Source organism: Osmerus mordax, chromosome 12, assembly GCF_038355195.1.
Source record: "Osmerus mordax isolate fOsmMor3 chromosome 12, fOsmMor3.pri, whole genome shotgun sequence".
Classification (NCBI taxonomy): domain Eukaryota; kingdom Metazoa; phylum Chordata; class Actinopteri; order Osmeriformes; family Osmeridae; genus Osmerus; species Osmerus mordax.
The window spans coordinates 11,275,820-11,293,912 of NC_090061.1; the positions used below are offsets into that span (position 1 = coordinate 11,275,820).

The window sequence follows — 18,093 nt, forward strand, 5'->3', positions numbered from 1 at the left end:
GATGCTTTTAAATCTATGTAATCTTTATAAATAATAAGTAGGCCCGATGCATTTTTATATAAAATATACAGACCCCTGTGCAACCGACCCAAGCAAGCACACCCTACAATTTCCCCAGAAATTGTATCCTCTCTAGTTATACCTATTATACTGTGCAGGTGTACAGCGTGCCCATCTAACCATCTGATATACAGACTATGATCTACATTCATGCATACCATGTAAACATTCCTTACATATTTTTCTAACTATATGAAATTACCAAAGTTGTTATAAATTAATGTAGCAAGTTTAATCTATTGTTGTCCACAAAGGCTTTATAACTCTCTTCTGGTTTCGGGTGTCTGTGATAACATGCAGTTTCACAAGGAAATGAAATGTGTCCTTACCCTCTTACTTTTAAATAATAACAAAATACATTCTCTCATGAAGTATCTGAAGGTTAACGTGAGCTTGATAGTTTGAGTGAAAATTGCTCTTACCCCCTCCTAGGTCCTTTGGGAATGCTGCTGAAAGCAAACACTGGTACTCCTGCCATATAGCTGATATAAGTGACTTCTGGACTCAATACAAACTATGTGACAAAGTACTTAGAATACAAATAGCTTTTTATTCTTGTTGTGACAAGTGCACCTAACTTAACACAGTGTGTAGAGGAAGAACGTCAGAACAACGGTAAGGCCCTTTTGACCACAGGTTATTTACTGTACTCCGGACACTATGAATAGACTGATGAAAAACAGCCTTCCGTTGTAGAATAATGTCCTAACTTATACTTAGAAACGTGTATGTTCAGCATCACAGTAATCGCTGTGTACAACGTGTAGGCCTATATCTGGGCGAGTGTCTAGCACTGTCTGTGCCATTCATGAAGGTGCTATAGCCTCTGCAGCGGCGAGAAGTCTGTATTCAGGTCAGATCGCAGTTGGAAAGATTCCCTGATTATCTTCTTATTTATCCAAGTCATTCTTCCTGCTGTGGTGTGGAGTCCCCGGAAGATGTGCCTGAGAAGAGTGTAAGCTAATGAGGTAAGAGCCGGGCTGTTGATCGCTAACAGGGTTCAGTGCAAACCACTACAGGCCTACTGTCCCCACTCATTCAAATTATTTGCTCGGTCGGCATCATACACGCCGCTCTGTAATATGAAGCTGGTGTCAATGTAAGGCGGCTTTTGCTAAACAGTGTGTTTATGTTTAAATCTTAACGACTGGGTTCTTCAGTTCGGGACCAAAGACAGGAAAATAAGCAGCCTTTTTATTTATATGATAGAAAATCACAAATCTCTGAAAATAATAATAATAATAACTCGCTATATCGCTCGGTCGATAAGTTCAAGCCTCAGTTTGATATTTCCCGGCATGACCTCTCGGTTAGTAAGTAGTTATTATTTATATAGCACATTTCATACAAGAATTGCAGCTCAATGTGCTTTACATAAAATCAATAAAATCAATAATAGCCTACAAGTGATAAAAGTAATAAAAATAAATAAAAAATAAGAATACAAATTAAAATGTAACTCAACAAAAAACAAGCCGCAGTCTTTGCGGGAATCAAAACACATAAACCGCAGTCTTTGCGGTATCTCGATCCGTTTTAGACTCGAGCTGCCTTTGCAGTTTCCAAAACATAGGCTATATCCCAGAATAGGCTCAATCTATCTGCGGTCTCTCGAATCCGTCTTAAACTCGAGCTGCCTTTGCAGTTTCCAAAACATATAACAACACAGACTAGCCGCAATCTATCTGCGGTCTCTCGAATCCGTCTTAGACTCGAGCTGCCTTTGCAGTTTCCAAACCCAGACTAGCCGCAATCTATCTGAGGTCTCTTGAATCCGTCTTAGACTGGAGCTGCCTTTGCATTTTCCAAAACATATAACAACACAGACTAGCCGCAATCTATCTGCGGTCTCTCGAATCCGTCTTAGACTCGAGCTGCCTTTGCAGTTTCCAAACCCAGACTAGCCCAGGTAGCACTCAAATCCATTGAGTGCTACCTATAGTAATTATTAGCTAAGCAGAGTGCTTGGCTCCAGTGATTCCAACCGAACAGATCAGATGTAATTGATGAGGACTTGCTACCTCAGGTTAATTGCAGTAACCTCTAGACTACCTTCCTTCTTTGCCCTTTACCTTCTTGTATCCCTCCAATCAGGTCATATGTGAAATAGACTGCGAGGAGGCATATGTCACTTCACGGTGCAGCGGTCCAGCATCTAGACCATGCCACAGTGTCCAGGAAATGTACCACTACATAACTCTGCACGCAACCAACCCATTAACTTCACTAGTGCTAGAACTTATTTCATTCTCATTAGGCCAAAGTATCTGTGAAATGGACAGCTATCCAATTAACATAGTTCAGACATTTCACTTTATGCCAGGCCTTGTCTGCTAAATACAACCATCCTAAGAACAAAGTGTTCAGGGAATGAAAAATAATGGACACACGTGATTTTAATAATAATTATTTGATTTTAATCATTGGCTGTGTGAGCTGAAGGGAAGCCATCTGCAGAATATAGTACACCAGAAACAGCAATTTATGAACGGGAACATTCTTAAAATAGTGATAAATCGACGGGGCAGTCAAAGATATTCCAGGTTGATTTAGTGCCATGTAGTGTTTGTATCACTTGGGGTCTGTATGTGTGATAAGACTTAGATATGTCTGTCCATAGCACAGGACTCCTACCAACATTTAACATGTCAATATGTCATAGCCTAGGACGACCCCTACCAACAGGTAATATGCCATTATGTAATTATCTAGCTGCTAGTTATTTATAGTTACAGTTATATAAATTAAGAATTCCAGTACCTACGTTCCAATGCATTCCTAGGTAGCAAAGCGAATCAGATGTATTCTTATTTTAGGATAGTCTGCTTTCATGCAGAAGTATCTTTTTTGCTCACTTTCTCTCTTTGCCACTAGGTGGTGTCACAAATCACTATCAACTAATGGTGTTCTGCATCCAGTAGACCAGACAACAGTTAATAGTGGACAATGATTTATGTCAGATGGTGTCTGTCTTATGTTGTTCAACAAGAATAACTGCCAACTCTGTACAAGCTCATGGTCCTCAGGTATCATTCAATTAAATTGTCAACCGTATCAAAATTATAGGAAAATAAATATAATCTATACTATGTGAACTAATACAACCAAGCCATAACTAACACTGTGCCCAAGTATCATTGCCAACATACATAATTTATTATTTGAAGTCCTGGTCTGAAGCTGTGTATGAATCAATCTTTGAATTTGCTTTTCACACAGTTTGTCACCTTCTAAAAGATGAGGGACTTGGAGTCCTGGCGATTTGAAAATGGAAAGCTTTTGCTGTCTTCTCCTGTTTCTGATGTCCCTTGTGGCCAACACTACAGTTACGTAAGTTAAAAGTTTGAGGTAAAATAAAATAAAATCTATAACTGACCACAGGTCAGAATGTTTCCAAACCAACTAAATTAATTATTTACGGTAAAAGGGGAAAAATACAAATCCCAATTTATACAAATAGCAGAATTTGAAATAGATCTTCAAATCAATTGCATGTCCATCGTTGACCCTGGAAAACAGAAAATAGTTTTACATAAATAATAATTTACTGAAATGGCATCTGCAGACACGTTCTCATTTCCTTGGGTTATTGCTGGCTAGTGGCATGTCTTCAAATAGCATGTAATTTTACTCTGAGATGCACCATATGACATGTGAGGAACAAATGGCCTGTGAGGTTGCACAGCGAAGTGGAGATTTTCAAGCTAACATTATGGTCCTTCAAATTGCAAACCTTTCATAGCAGAACTGTGAGATGATTTCATCAATCTGAATGCAATACCAAAACATATTTGCAATTATTCAAGTGAAGGGAAGACAAATGGGAAAAGATTCAATTTGGCCCCACAACTTATTGTTGCACATTATTGAACCACTCACTGCCATACAGACCTTGAGCTGCTGCAGCTGCGATTGTATTCCTTATTATGTCTACCAGGCAGCAGCAGAGGTCAAAGGCCCTACCTGTACCTACCACATTCCAGATGTGTTACGTATTTCTACTCCACATAAAAAATACAGCACTAAAAACACTTACAACTACTGCCTGTGCAACAATAGCCATTCCTTGAGTTCCTCAGTTACAATGCTTGTGAAAACCCAACCAAGCTCTCCTCCTACCCCTGTAATCCAGCCCACCTCTCTCTTTCATCTCCACTCTTTGTCACAGAAGCACTGGAATTCCAAATGGGTATGAATGTTTTTCCGTCCGCTTTTCTCTCAGCAGCATATTAACAATCGCATCGCGCAGCAAACGGCATCTCAGAGGGTTGGGCCTGACCTTCATTCCTCTGCGGAGGGCACGCAAGTAAATCCATTTCTCTGGCGATGCGGTTCACTGAATAACAAATCACCAGGGCAGACAAGGCTTTACCTGCCCGTAAAAAGAAGCCGATTGTTGGAGACTCTACCCTCACAGGAGGCTGTGCCAGTAACACTGGTTTATTACAGAGAGACGGGAGAGACACGAGGGACATGCTGCCTGAGGGGACTAAACGTACACACACAAGCAAACACACATTTAAACACACATATACAGCTTTGCTCTCAATTATGCTTCATCTCCCTCATATGCTTTAGGGTTAAATATGGATATTACCTTGTAATATAAACACATGAGCAACAAATACCAACCGAGAAACAAATTCCCAGTAAAGGGACACATTTCTGTCACAATTCAACACATCATGACTTTGACAGTTCCTCAATATCATCATGGAAAATGTATAACACCATTTCTCCATAATATCACTGAGTGCTGAAATATATTTTCTCAACCTTATTTCCTCTGCCCTTGCGCTCTAACCAAATAACTTTTATGGAAAATCAGCCTCCTGTCAGAACCTGTCAAGATGGTTCATATTTTATAAAGCACCTTATCTTGTTTCACGTCCGAGATAATGCTATTTACACCCTGCAAACAAAATGGCTCCTGCTTTGCCAACACTGATAACGACCGTTCTAGTCATAGAACATGGTGACAGAAACCTTATTACAACACTGTGATTTACCGTATTTTTGACCTGTAAAAAAGTGTAATTTAAAGTGTAATGCCATGTTGTCTATTACATTTACCCTACCTTATGCAAGATTTTCTTCTGCCAGTGCAGTCTTATCTTTCAGATTTCTGAGTGGCAATGAGTGAACAGAGGGGGCTAAAGGCAAGAAAATTATGGGAAAATCTTGGACTAACATTTTAAAAAGAGGATATGGATAACACAGTAGTATATATGAGATACATATCTGTACCTGTTTTGTTGATGTCTTACCCAACAGTCTTGAATTGAGCCTAACTTGGAATCCTCATACCTTCATCTGAATGCATGTGTCCGGCCCCAAACATCTAAGCTATCATATTTGGTTGATCATCAAGGTGCCACCTAAAAGCATGCATTTTCAGTGAATACAAAAAATCTACAGTTTAGGAAACACAATATATAATGTAACAGTGGAGGAGTATTGATTTTTTTTAATGACAAAGCACACATGGGATGCCAGGGTGCTAAGAGCCTTTTAGAGTAGATGTGGGAATTACTCTCTTATTTTATTTTCCTCTGAGTCTCTTTCTCCTCTTCTCTCACGCACACAGTTCCACACAGTGCAATCGGAAAAACATGCCCAGATACACACCGTGTAACAAACTTATACCAAACCGACCCCACTCCCATGTCTAAGGACAGATACATAAACACACGGTTGGCTTCAGGTGGTTCATGCGTCAGATCATTAAATAAGTGGAGATGGACAAGGTTCTACGGTGACATGAAGCAGGGAGAAGGACTTATAGGTCCCACTTCTGTTGGTGGAAAGCTAGCTCCACCATAAGCAGTCAGTCACTCGGCCAAGTCAACAGTGTGTGAAATTAATAGGGAAGTAGAAGGGGACAGACATTAAGCCTCTCTCCAGCTCCCCCTCACCATCTCACAGACCAGCTAGAAAGCTAATGCAGCACCCACAGCCCAAGTGACTCGTGTCACACAGACACACATCTGGAGTTCCTGCTATGGACTGCTGGACTGTGGGTAGAAGACACAGAGAAGTTGATAGGACGACCCCATAAATAAAGTTTGACTAAAGAGGAGCAGTGATAGAAATATTAGTTGTTGACCACAGATATCTGCTTGATGCAAATACAACAGCTCAAGTTAAGGATTCCACTTACAAGTTAGCCAACTGAGAGGATATGGTTGTAAAAAGGAGAAAGAACATCTAATTCCTCATCGGGGCGTGTTATGGTAATACTAGGGATGTTTGTGAAGAGGAAACAAATCCCTCTTACAGGACCCTCATTTTGTCAATGCTGGGAGGAGCCACATTTACATACGAAATGTCTGGGTGCGAATGAGACTATCATTAAAGAAATACTGAACAGTATCCTCAATATAAGAAAGGCAGTTGCCTAGGTGATATGTAAAATAGTCTCTTTTACGAATTGGATTGTGAGAGTGAGGGGTAAAATGTGCAGTAGGAAAGTATAACTTGTCAAAACATTCAATCAGTGAAATATAAAAATTTAGGTTTCGTAAATACTCATTTTGATGACATTTTGATTAAAGGATTACATTTGTGGTTTATATGAAGGTTCCCAAATCTAATTTCCAACTATCAAACAGATGTCCCACACACTTTTTATGTGCGCTTAGAGTATGTGTCTAAGCGAATGAAAATGAAGATGAAATAGACATCTGCGTTTGAACAGCTTCAGTTTTGACATGTCACAACTGCTTTCATGGCAAAGAAATAGACAACCACCTGCAGTGAGGGAAGTGTCAAGTAACAGTGAGAATGTATAGCTCTGCTATTACATAATCTGAACATTTGGGGTATGACATTTTTGAGTTGGGAGTTACATTTTCCTTGCTCTTACACAGCAAGATCATTTCACCTTCTCAGTCATAAACACCTTTTGATAGAAGTATCTGCTAGAAAAACCTCTGACCCAATAGTTGGCAATAGTTGGCTGAAGATAGAACACCATTGGCTAACCACCAGAAGAAAGGAACCCCATGTTTACTGAAAGTGATGTGATGGAAGGATATTGACGGAGAAGAAAAAAAAACCCCAATGGTATTGAATTGACCTGTGGCGAACTGTATAATGTTACAAAACCAGATCAATGTCCTCACACACTTTCTTCCCTTTGCTTCTCTCACTCTCTCAGGGGGACTCTAAATGCTCAAAGTTTCGCTGAGAGCCGATGTGAGAGTTAGAGCAATGGAGAACGTTGACAGATGTCTCATCAAATGTGTTCTGAAGCATGGCAAGGTTTAGGATACATTTGATCTGTTGGCATGGAGGACTAAGAACACAGACTCAGGATGTATATTGATCATTTAGACTTTAAATGCACAGAGAAGGAAAGTAAAATTTGAATCCAATGTGGCAACTTCAACTTATATTTTAGAAGAACATTTAACTCTTGACCAGAAAACGACTACCTAATGACCATAGCCTCAAAATGTTGTCTTTGTTTGGTGGTATAAACTCTCAGATATGCACAAACATCATCATGTCCAATAAATTCAAGCTGTATGGTATTTGATACAACAGTACAAGGATACAAATATTGAATACATTTAAAAAAGACAACATAGTGTACAATGTTAAAAACTGGCGATTATTGGGCTTGAGGTATGTTTACTGCATAAGTTGAACAATACATTTTAAGTCATGTCTTTCGCTCAGACCATGCCTGTACCCGACAATGGAAAGATTCCAGTCGTTTTCCTCAAAACTGTCTTCAATTATTCAGTGAATTGAATAAAATTCTTCAAGTGGTATGTCATTCATCAATATCCCAGGCCATTGGGTTCTGGGGCCCATGGGTTAAAGGATTTGGTCAATCATGAAAATACGATATCGATTTTATTTTATTTATTAGAACATCTGAGAGGCAAGAGTAAGATACCCCCTTAGGTAAGATTGGATGTAAATTTGAACTTTGCAAGCAGCACACCATCCACCTCTTTCTTATTTTCCTGATTTGACGTTTGAGGATATGAGGTGCTTGGGACTCTCTAAAACTAACACTTCAATCTTGAATATTGAGGAGATTGAGTTTGAGTAGGCAACTACGTAAGGAGCTGTTGAAATGACACATTACCGTAATCTAGTCGTTATTAACAACTGCCACATCTCTCCATTTAGTTTACTTATATATTTTGACAGTGTCAAATAATGCCAAATAGCCTATAAGAGTTAGAGTTAGAAAGAGTTTTAATGCATTTCAAATGACTTAAAGTTTTCTACTGCAAGACAATGAAGAGATTGAAGAAATATCAGTCGAATGGAGGATTTGCAGCGTCTCCATCAACTGCTGCTGTGAAGCTCTGTTCCAAATGCAACAGAGCATTATGCCCCAATATGCTTCTTCACACCACAATAGAGCTGTTTTGAGGTACAAGCCAACACATGGATCCAGTCAACTGCAACTGTACACTGTCAAAATTAAATGTTTGACTGTTGAAATACTATGCATGAATGACCCTACATTGTTGCATTCTGTATTCGATCATTAATCATTTGTCATTGATGGTAGCCAGATGCTTGTCACAGAACATTTGTAGTGCCGGTTGAGTTTTGAAAATAACCCCATGATTGCTGTGATATCCATGGACATTGACAATGTAACTGCGTTTGAAAACAGAGTACCCATGTATTTTGACACAGATTCACATTGTCAAAAACAGACTTGAAGCAAATAGCACCATTCCCCCCCTACAAAGCCTGTTGAAGATAATCTACGGACCCATACTTGGTCATTTTCATCTACTTAAGATACATCAGTCTGACTTTGTACTCTAGAGATTGGATCCTCACAAATGGTTCACAGTATACCATAGAAACATGCATGCAACTCATGCACACATTCTCTATCTATACTGTATCACACACACGCACACGCACGCACACACACACACACACAAACACACACACAAACACACACACAAACATTTAGTCATTTAGCAGACGCTCTTATCCAGAGCGACTTACAGTAAGTACAGGGACATTCCCCCGAGGCAAGTAGGGTAAAGTGCCTTGCCCAAGGACACAACGTCAGTTGGCATGACCGGGAATCGAACTGGCAACCTTCGGATTACCAGCCCAATTCCCTCACCGCTCAGCCACCTGACTCCTTACATACACACACGTACACACTCACACTCACATACGCACACACACTGTTTCTCTCTCACACGCACACAGCCTATGGAGAGGAAGCTATCTGTGGGCCCAGTCATGCTCTACACAGGCAGAGGTGTCTGGTAGCAGCAGGACTTTATCCCTGGCCATGAGAGCTTATTCCTCTGCCAGGAAAAAGCCTCACCAGGACCAGCTGATAACAGAGCACAGCAATGACTGGATCACACTGCACACAGACTGTTCCAAAGATGAAAAGAAGGCAGAGAAATATATATCATGAGCAGAAAGAGCTCTCTGCTTTTTCCTGTGGTAATGACACATCCTTTTATGTTTCATTAGATATGAAAGGGTGAACAGGACCAAAAAGAAGACAGCTCTGAGAAGCCAAATCACATTTTTCTCTAATGTCTGCATTATTTGTTGTGATGTCAAGTTAGAAAAATAAAAATGTTCAAATGTACATGGTGATAACTGGAGGGAACTGTATGATTTATGGGATATGTTGCAAGAGGAAAATAACTTTGAGTATTGAGGTATATTTCATTAAGGTGATTTTATTTATCTAATAACCCAGTCTCATGCCAAACAGCTTTCGGTCAACAGTGGAGATTATATGAAGGGTTTTGAATCCTTTTAAATTCTTGGAGTTGTGCAGGCTAGGAGATGTGCCAACACCCTGTTAGTGTTGACAGGGTTTTTTCTGGAATCTCCAGACTATTGATCCATGACTTGTTTATCAGGAGTTTCCATATCAACTGGAGGGCGATGATTTGAAATCATCTCCAACTTCTTTCTGGATGTCACACAATGTAATGTTAACATTTTGTCATTCAAATGAGTTGACTGTCAGATGACTTTAAACCAGACATGTAACTTGAGTATGTTTCTCACAAATCACTTTTGTCTTTTTAATCTCCTCAGGTCCTAATATGGATGGATGATATTTACTTTATGCCCAAAGTAGACATTTAGAACCAAAACATTTTTAAGAAATTAAATGTATCGACCATTGATAATTGCTGTTTTAATTATGACTAATTTAGCTTTTATTACAATCCATTACAATAATACCGGTCCATTTTAATAATTTTAGTTGAAAAGTGTTTGCTCAATGTGTCCATTAAACATGGCACTCTGCAAATTCAGCTACAGAGTGGTCAGTGACTTCAGTTTTCCTGCAAGAACCGTTGAAGGGTCTAGGTAGATACTTGGCTATAGGCTTGCATCAACAAACACAAGGTATTGTCATTACAGTGAAGAAAGTATTAATACAAGTAAAAACAATACAAGTAAAATTAAAGAAAGATACAAAATTATTTTTCTTGATGTTCATCAAGTAAAAACGTTCCCACATTGATTTAGAGGATGGGTCTACCGTCTTTCTCTGTGTGTGAGAGAAAGAGGAGTGTGTGTGTGTGTGTGTGTGAGTGTGTGTGTGTGTGTGGGGGGGGGGGTTAGAGTGAAAAGGAGATGTGCTTCTAATTTCTTCTGCTGGGCTTCACACATTCAGTGGACAAACAATCTATTCCAATTAAAGAAGGCTGCAATCCTGGTAACCAGAGAGGCGCTTTGCTTCACTGGATCACAGCATCCTTTCAGAAATGTCCAAAGGGAATGATGATAAATTGAAGGAAACAACTGCTTAAAAAACACCTGGGGAGCCCTGGCTATAAACATAAGGGGGGTGTCCAGGCGGGTTTTTATTCAAAATATTCCACTTCCAACCATCCAGCCATTTTGTCTAGCCCCCAGAGATGTACTGGAACATTCATTTGGTGGTGTTATAAACTCATAAAGCTGTAGGGTTTTAAAAGACATTCATTTTGTGAATCAAATTAATTGGGTGAAGTTGAATTAAACCTTTACTGTAAAATGTAAGATTTAATAGGCTTTTCAGCTGAATGGACTTATGAGGCGTTTATGAACTTTTAATGCATGCTTCTTTAAGGTTGAAAAAGCATGAGCAGTTATGATGTGGTAAACTGCAGTCACATTTTTCCTGACTGGATGTAAAAAGGGGTTATATTCTTCCATGATGTACTAAGATACTAAGTACTTTTATGGGAAAGATACTGTATGGGAAAGCCTGTACAGGTTTAAGCTCAGTTTATATGTCCATGTCCTCTTGTGTTGCTTGTCTGCCAAAGACACCTTACAGTAAAGCCCACCAATAATGTGAAGTGTAGAACTGTACTGGAAAACTGTACATGGGAGTCAGGTGGCTGAGTGGGTGGGAATCGGGCGGATAGTAATCTGAAGGTTGCTAATTTGATTCCCGGCCGTGCCAAATTACGTTTTGTCCTTGGGCAAGGCACTTCACCCTACATGCCTCGGGGGAATGTCCCTGTACTTACTGTAAGTCTCTCTGGATAAGAGCGTCTGCTAAATGACTAAATGTAAATGTAAAAGAGTGTCTAAGGTTTGACATGTGAAGGTCAGCGTGGGAAGGTCATTATCCACAATATCCTTGTTTTTTTGAGGATGACCCGTTTATCAACCACTGCAGTTTTTTTGCAAATGACATCCCTCTAAAGACTGTCTGGAGGGAAATTGTGTTCAAAGCAAAAGCAACGTGACCCTAAAGAGAATATGCTAATATCACCTTTAGCATGGCAAAATGATGGCAGTGGGGAAAGGATTATCTAACTGCAGATTCCTATCTCTCCCTATCTCCCCCACTCTCACTTTCTACATTAATCTTGGCCTCTCTTTTCATCCTCTTTCTTCATTTCCCCCACATCTATGACCTGCCTAGACATCCTCAGATCCTTGCTGTTGATACCATTACTCAACACAACCAACAAAACCTGCTCTGACTTTTGGGAGGCATTGAGGTAATGGGTCTATCTGCACAGAGAAAGTGGTTCTGTATGAGAACCTAGACCAGACACCCTAGGATTAGAACGAACAATAAACCATAATTTTGGAACAGTGGTATGCTCACACCCTTGGATAAAGCAACTTCCTTTTGGATATAACACTACGCCAAGCTTTAGAATGGTATTCACTCTATTAATGACTTTTTAATGATTGAATCTACCATGGTATGACTCCAAGTCTATGTCATGAAAACAAGAACCATACCAGCAGACTTTCTTCACAGCTGTTGACATGTTAGGAAGGATTGGGATGATTCTTCACAGCTGTTGATTATGTCTGTGTTATGTGCAGAGTGGTAAAGCAGGAAACTCTGATATTCTTGTGAAAGATCTCTCACAACCAGGTTGATGTTTTTCTGGACAAATTGTTTTTGCAAAAAACATTTGATATTAAAGAATCTGTGCCTTTGTTTCAGATAGTAGGAATATATGAAGTTGTGACCTGCTAAAACACAGGACAAATAATAAAATACAATTTTATTACTGAATTAATCCTTCATTTTGTAGAAATTCTATTATACTTACAGTATTATAAACATACACAGTGTACATAGCAGGACTGTAATACTTGCTTGACCCTTCCATCGTTTGAGTAACAATATGCACATATATTACATTTAGTTGGTACGACTGTAACTGAAAATGACAGAAAATAAAAACATAGCAGCAAATAAAGATTTTTCAGAGCATCACAACTACAGCTTCACATTATATTTCAAATGTGTGTTGTTCTGTAAGTAAAATATAAACATTTACTTTTCTATGAGAGTAGTAAACTGCCATATCCTGATCACTCAATCTAAATTGTATGCAGGTGCCACATTAACCAACACTGTCTGACCTTTGAATGCCCTTACTGCTGATAAGTTGACTTCCTTGTATAGATTTAGCTTAGTACACACACTGGTATTCTGTTTAGCATAGCAGTCACGTACAAAGAAAAAAGGATCTAAAGACACATTGAAAGGAATCATCAAAAAAGGTGGCAAAGTCAGATGTTTGCTCTATCACAACACTGTCATGTTTCAAATAATATAAAAATATATCTAGCTTAATTGTCACTTCATAATTTTAATAAGCATTAGCTCATTTGTATTCAAAACAAAATTGGTGTTAACAGAAATCTCACTGAAACAGTGTTCCGTGCAGATGCAACATAGAACAAGAGGCAAATCAGCTCAGTTCCAATGGAATGTTCGGCCCACCAACTCAAAGAACTTTTTATTGGGTTCATGAAAGAATCTGTAAAGTTTATGGAGGATGGCTGGGGCAACTTGGGGGTGCGCCCGACCCTTTGAGTCATGTAGACAGCGCTCCCGTCCGTGGTCCCTCAGACAGTAGAACCCTTTAGTCTTGTTAAAGTAGAAATTTGATGGGTTTATCTGCGGTTCTAGGTTCAGGAACCTCTCCACCCTCTTCATCTCTGGGAACGGGTCTCTGATCAACTCGTCCCCATCAACAACATGGATGCTCTCAAGGGGGAAGTAGCGCAGCCAGTTCTGCATGTGAAGGTAGTACAGGCTGCGGTTGAGGGCTTTGTATCCAAGGTTGACCTCACCGTCCTTGACCAGCACCGACTCAATGGGGTGGTACTGCTTGTGCTTCTGAAGCCGGTTGTAGAACACCTGGGTGTAATCCGACAGGACTCGTTCGGTTGGGTCTCGGAGGATGAGAAGCAGCTTGATGTCTGGGTTCATCTGGTGGATCCGTTCCGGGACCTTGGTTGAGGTGAAGTATGCCGGGGTCTTCTCCACCGTTAGCTGGTCGGGCAGGGCGAAGGGCATCTGGGTCAGGTACCAGGGCAAGCCCTTCTGGAAGTGGCTCTCCCAGTCAAAGAAGTGCACCTCGTTCTCGGCCGCTGCCACGGCGCTGTGGAGGCTGAGCATCTCGATGAGTGCACGCGTGCCACCCTTCCTCACCCCGATGATGAGGATCTGGGGAAGCTGCTGGAGGGTGCCATTGGGGGGGGCTGTGGACCCTGAGTCGTTGGGGGTCAATTGGGGCGGGCTGGCCGATGGAGGCAGTCCCCTTGCCAGGCTCTTGGCAGGCCTGGAGGAAATGGGAGGGGACTGCATCGCAAACAAGAGCAGCCCGAAGAACAAGGCAGCCATGAGGGAAGTCCTGATCCTTGTGGATTTCAGCCTGGCAAAAGCAGCGAAACGTTATTCCACATTGAAAGAGCAGCAGCTAGGGAACTACGGTCCAGTTAAGAGAAATGGTGCTTCTGTCTTTGGTCACTACTGCTCTGTTCTGCAAGGAAAATAGAGATGTGAACAGCTCTGAAATGTGGGAGTAATAAACTCCTGTGGGAAGTAATAGTAGTTAACAATGTCTATGGGTGTTTGTGAATTGCTATATATTCATCTTAATGTTATGAAATGACATAATATTAATATTTCTTATTAAATATGTAACCGTATACGTGATCATAAAACATAAAACAAATGAACAAGCTACATTCTTGTGCTGCTATACTATTACAATTATAATGTTCGGATAATGTCGTTTATTAAACTTTTCTTTTTTAAATTATGTAATAACATGATGTTACCGTCTATTTACTCCAATTACAGTTACAGATTAACAGCGCAATTCCAAAACCAATGACAGGTGCTGAAACAGATTCCACAGCAGAAATGTTGCGCTGCCTTTTTAACTGTGACTGACATTGTATTGTCTCAAAAGCCATACTTGCTATTAGAGTTGCTGTCTAAACACGAGTGTGTCAGAAAATGTGTTGGTAACATATTTTTTGCTAATGAGTTAATTGCAACATAAAATAGCTTTCCAGAAATATACCGTGGCGATGCGGTGTGTGAACCAAGGTAGTTGCACCGTGTGAATTTGTACTCACACATGATACCCGTATATTTTCGGTGTTGTACAAGCCAAATCTAGAATTGCTCATTCTAAATCTTGTTGGTTCGCATTCCGTGCACGTTTGGAATATTCCTTCACAGTGAAAAGATCTGTAGTTATGCAAAACGAATAAAACATGTTTAATTACCTTGAGGTCGTCAAAAAAGAATATTTATCTCAGTCTTCTTTCTTTTTTTAAAACGTTTTTGTTTAACTGGGTCCCTGAAAATTGCGCATGACCCGTTGGTGTTAAAACTGTTCCAGGCTCACAACTGCTCGGTTTGGCTGGCGCTGTTCCGAGTCCCGATTTTCCACATTGACTTTGAGTTCTTGTGAGCTAATGTTATGAGCTCCAGTGTGTCCAACAGTTTTGGAGTTCCGTCTGAACAACGTAAGTGGTAGGCTACTACCGCCTACATTACGCACATGGGACAACCACTCCTCTTTGACTCACTCTGTCGTAATGATTGATACGTGTGAGTATGAACTTTAGAGAACAAGAGCCTGTATCCCAGCCATCTTGATGCACACCTGAATGAGCAACAGGAAATGGAACACAAAACACTTCAGACTTAGTCACATATTGGCCATTTCATAATTTCTTGCAGTTTTCCCAACACATAAAACACCTAGGCAGGCCAGATGGAGCAGCAGTTTTAGAGGAAAGTAATATATTAATAACACAAAATATTAAACCTATATTTTTGGAGCTTATTTTTATTGAATCACAAAACACTGCTGTTTTCAAGCTACTTATTAGAGTTGTTTTAGATATGACCCTACAATATATATTACACGGCCTTGAGGAAAGCAGCTTAATATAATAATGAGGCATGCAACCTTATTTCTCCCTTATTCTTGTTTTCATAAACGTTGGACTGAATGTGGGAGGTTGCGAATTTGCATAGTACAGGACATATTGGTGGTCCATGTAGCCTACACCAACAATCACAAAATGACAAAAAGTAATCATGTCTGTCATGTGTACAGAGGAATATGTTGGACACAAATAATGGGCGATGCAGAAAAGGTAATTCTACTCCAGGGAAGTTTGGGGCCCCCTGCTGGAGCTTCTGCCCCCGTGACGCAACTCCGGATAAGCGGTTGACGATGGATGGATGCACTTGACTTAACTGTGAACTAGTAAGACATGTAGATTGTGTTTCCATTCAGTCACTGGACTGGCCTGGCGTGTGTGTGGCAGTCATTTCAAGCTCAATGAGAAACCACTCTCTGCAAAGTGACTGTGTCACTTGTCACCATACTATACAGTGTTGTACGTGTTCGAAATGAGGATATCTGAACATGTTCCATTGGACAAAATATTTAGTAATCCTGGTCACCAACTGGATGTATGTTTATAAAATGATTCAACTTCAGGGAGGTGGCAGCTTCACACAAGTGGAAGCAGGGTTCTAATTGTGTCAGAGGTTTTGGGGGGTTCCATGAATGAATGGATGGTGGTGGTGGTGGTGGGGGGGGGAGCCCACTTACCCCATAACACTTATCGCATGGGATCCCCCAAAAGAGAAATACAGATACATAGTTTTTTTAAATGCTTTTGAAACAGCCAGAATGAAATAAAGAGCAAAGTTTTTTTTCCCCCATGCAAATCTGTTGCCTGAGGTGTGGATGGCTAAAGCGCTTTTCAATTGAATATGGATGCACCGTATCTAATTTTACCTGTGTGGCAAAAAATCTGCTGTGTTGGTTTTTAAGCCAGGGCAATTATGCACATTAAAGCATCTGTCCACAAATAGGCCAGAAGCCTGGCTCCTGTACACAAGGTCACAACAAAAGAAATGATCAAACCCACTTCTTAAGACATGCACTTCTTACATGGAGAAGGCAGATTTGCGTTGCTTGCAACAGCATACACAGTTTAAGTGCTGATATCGGCCAATGGTTTCTCTGCATCGATTTTCATGTGCAGGTCAGTAATCTGCAGGGCATTTTTTTCTCAGTTTTCCCAAGAATGCCAGAGTCAGCAGAGTTTGAGAGCAGGGCAGTATAATCCTATTTCCAGAATGATCAAAATCATCCAGGCCCAAATTATTATAACAATGGCACACTTTCACGGGCTATAAAAATGCCCTCTCTGCCGAACCACTCTTAAACTCTCTGACACATTGAAAAGGACTGACCATTGAATCAAGCAATACAATCACAAAAATAACCATTCTATATAGGGCAAAGGGGTTGGGGAGTAGTTGATGGGGAATATTATACAGACGTGCTCAAATTTGTTGGTACCCCTCCCCCAAAAAAGAAGAATGCACAATTTCCTCTGAAACTACTTGAAACTGACAAAAGTAATTGGCATCCACCATTGTTTATTCCACATTTAATAGAAATCAGACTTTGCTTTTGATTAAGTTTTCCAACATAATATTGTAAATAATGAAACAAATGAAAATGGCATGGAGAAAAATAATGGGACACTCAACCTAATATTCAGTTGCAAAACCTTTAGAGGCAATAACTGCAATCAAATGTTTTCTGTAGCTCTCAGTGAGGATTCTGCACGTGTTAACAGGTAGTTTGGCTCTAGCTGTCTCAGGTTTGATGGGTGTCTTCTCCAGACTTCAAGTTCCAGCTCTTTCCACATATGTTCTAAAGGATTCAGATCAGGACTACAACTCCACTTCAAAACAGTCAAACAATGGATGAGAACAGTTTGTTGTTATCCATTCTTGAGTGCTTTTAGCCGTGTGTTTTGGGTCACTATCCTGTTGGAGGACCCATGACCTGCGGCTGATACAGCTTTCTGACACTGGGCAGGACGTTTCACTCCAAAATGCCTTTATAGTCTTGAGTTTTAATTGTGCCCTGCACAGATTCAAGGCACCCTTTGCAGGTGCAGCAAAGCAGCCACTAAACATAACCGAGCCTCCTCCATGTTGTACTGGAGGTGTTCTGTTCTTTTCTGTCAAAGTTTAGTTTTTCATCTGCGAACACAGAGCTGATGTGACTTGCCGAAAAGCGTAAGTTTTGACTCATCTGTCCAAAGGATTTTCTCCCAAAAGGATTGTGGCTTGTCAATATGCATTTGAGCCAAATCAAAAAGTAAAATAGAAAAAGTAGTGTCCTGCTGGGTCTTCTTTCATGGAGGGCCCTTTCACTCAAAAAGTGACAGATGCTGACACTGATATGC

The 18,093-nt window shown here is 40.3% G+C and overlaps 1 protein-coding gene across 3 annotated transcripts; it reads right to left on the minus strand.

The window, feature by feature from the left end:
* Positions 1-12,536: 12,536 nt before the first annotated feature.
* hs3st1 (heparan sulfate (glucosamine) 3-O-sulfotransferase 1) lies at positions 12,537-15,291 on the minus strand. Of its 3 annotated transcripts, none has more exons than XM_067247597.1 (2): positions 15,088-15,291; positions 12,537-14,222 (listed from the first exon to the last, which is right to left on the minus strand). In XM_067247597.1, exon 2 carries the CDS (start codon positions 14,189-14,191, stop codon positions 13,259-13,261), a length of 933 nt encoding a protein of 310 aa, XP_067103698.1. In that variant the 5' UTR covers positions 14,192-14,222; positions 15,088-15,291; the 3' UTR covers positions 12,537-13,258. The 3 variants fall into 3 exon arrangements, with proteins under 3 accessions (XP_067103698.1, XP_067103699.1, XP_067103697.1); XM_067247598.1 differs by having other exon boundaries at positions 12,537-14,325; XM_067247596.1 differs by having other exon boundaries at positions 12,537-14,330.
* Positions 15,292-18,093: the final 2,802 nt, after the last annotated feature.

Coding starts and splice junctions, on each gene's coding strand:
- hs3st1 (XM_067247597.1), bottom strand. CDS start 14,191: ATGGCTGCCTTGTTCTTCGGGCTGCTCTTGTTTGCGATGCAGTCCCCT.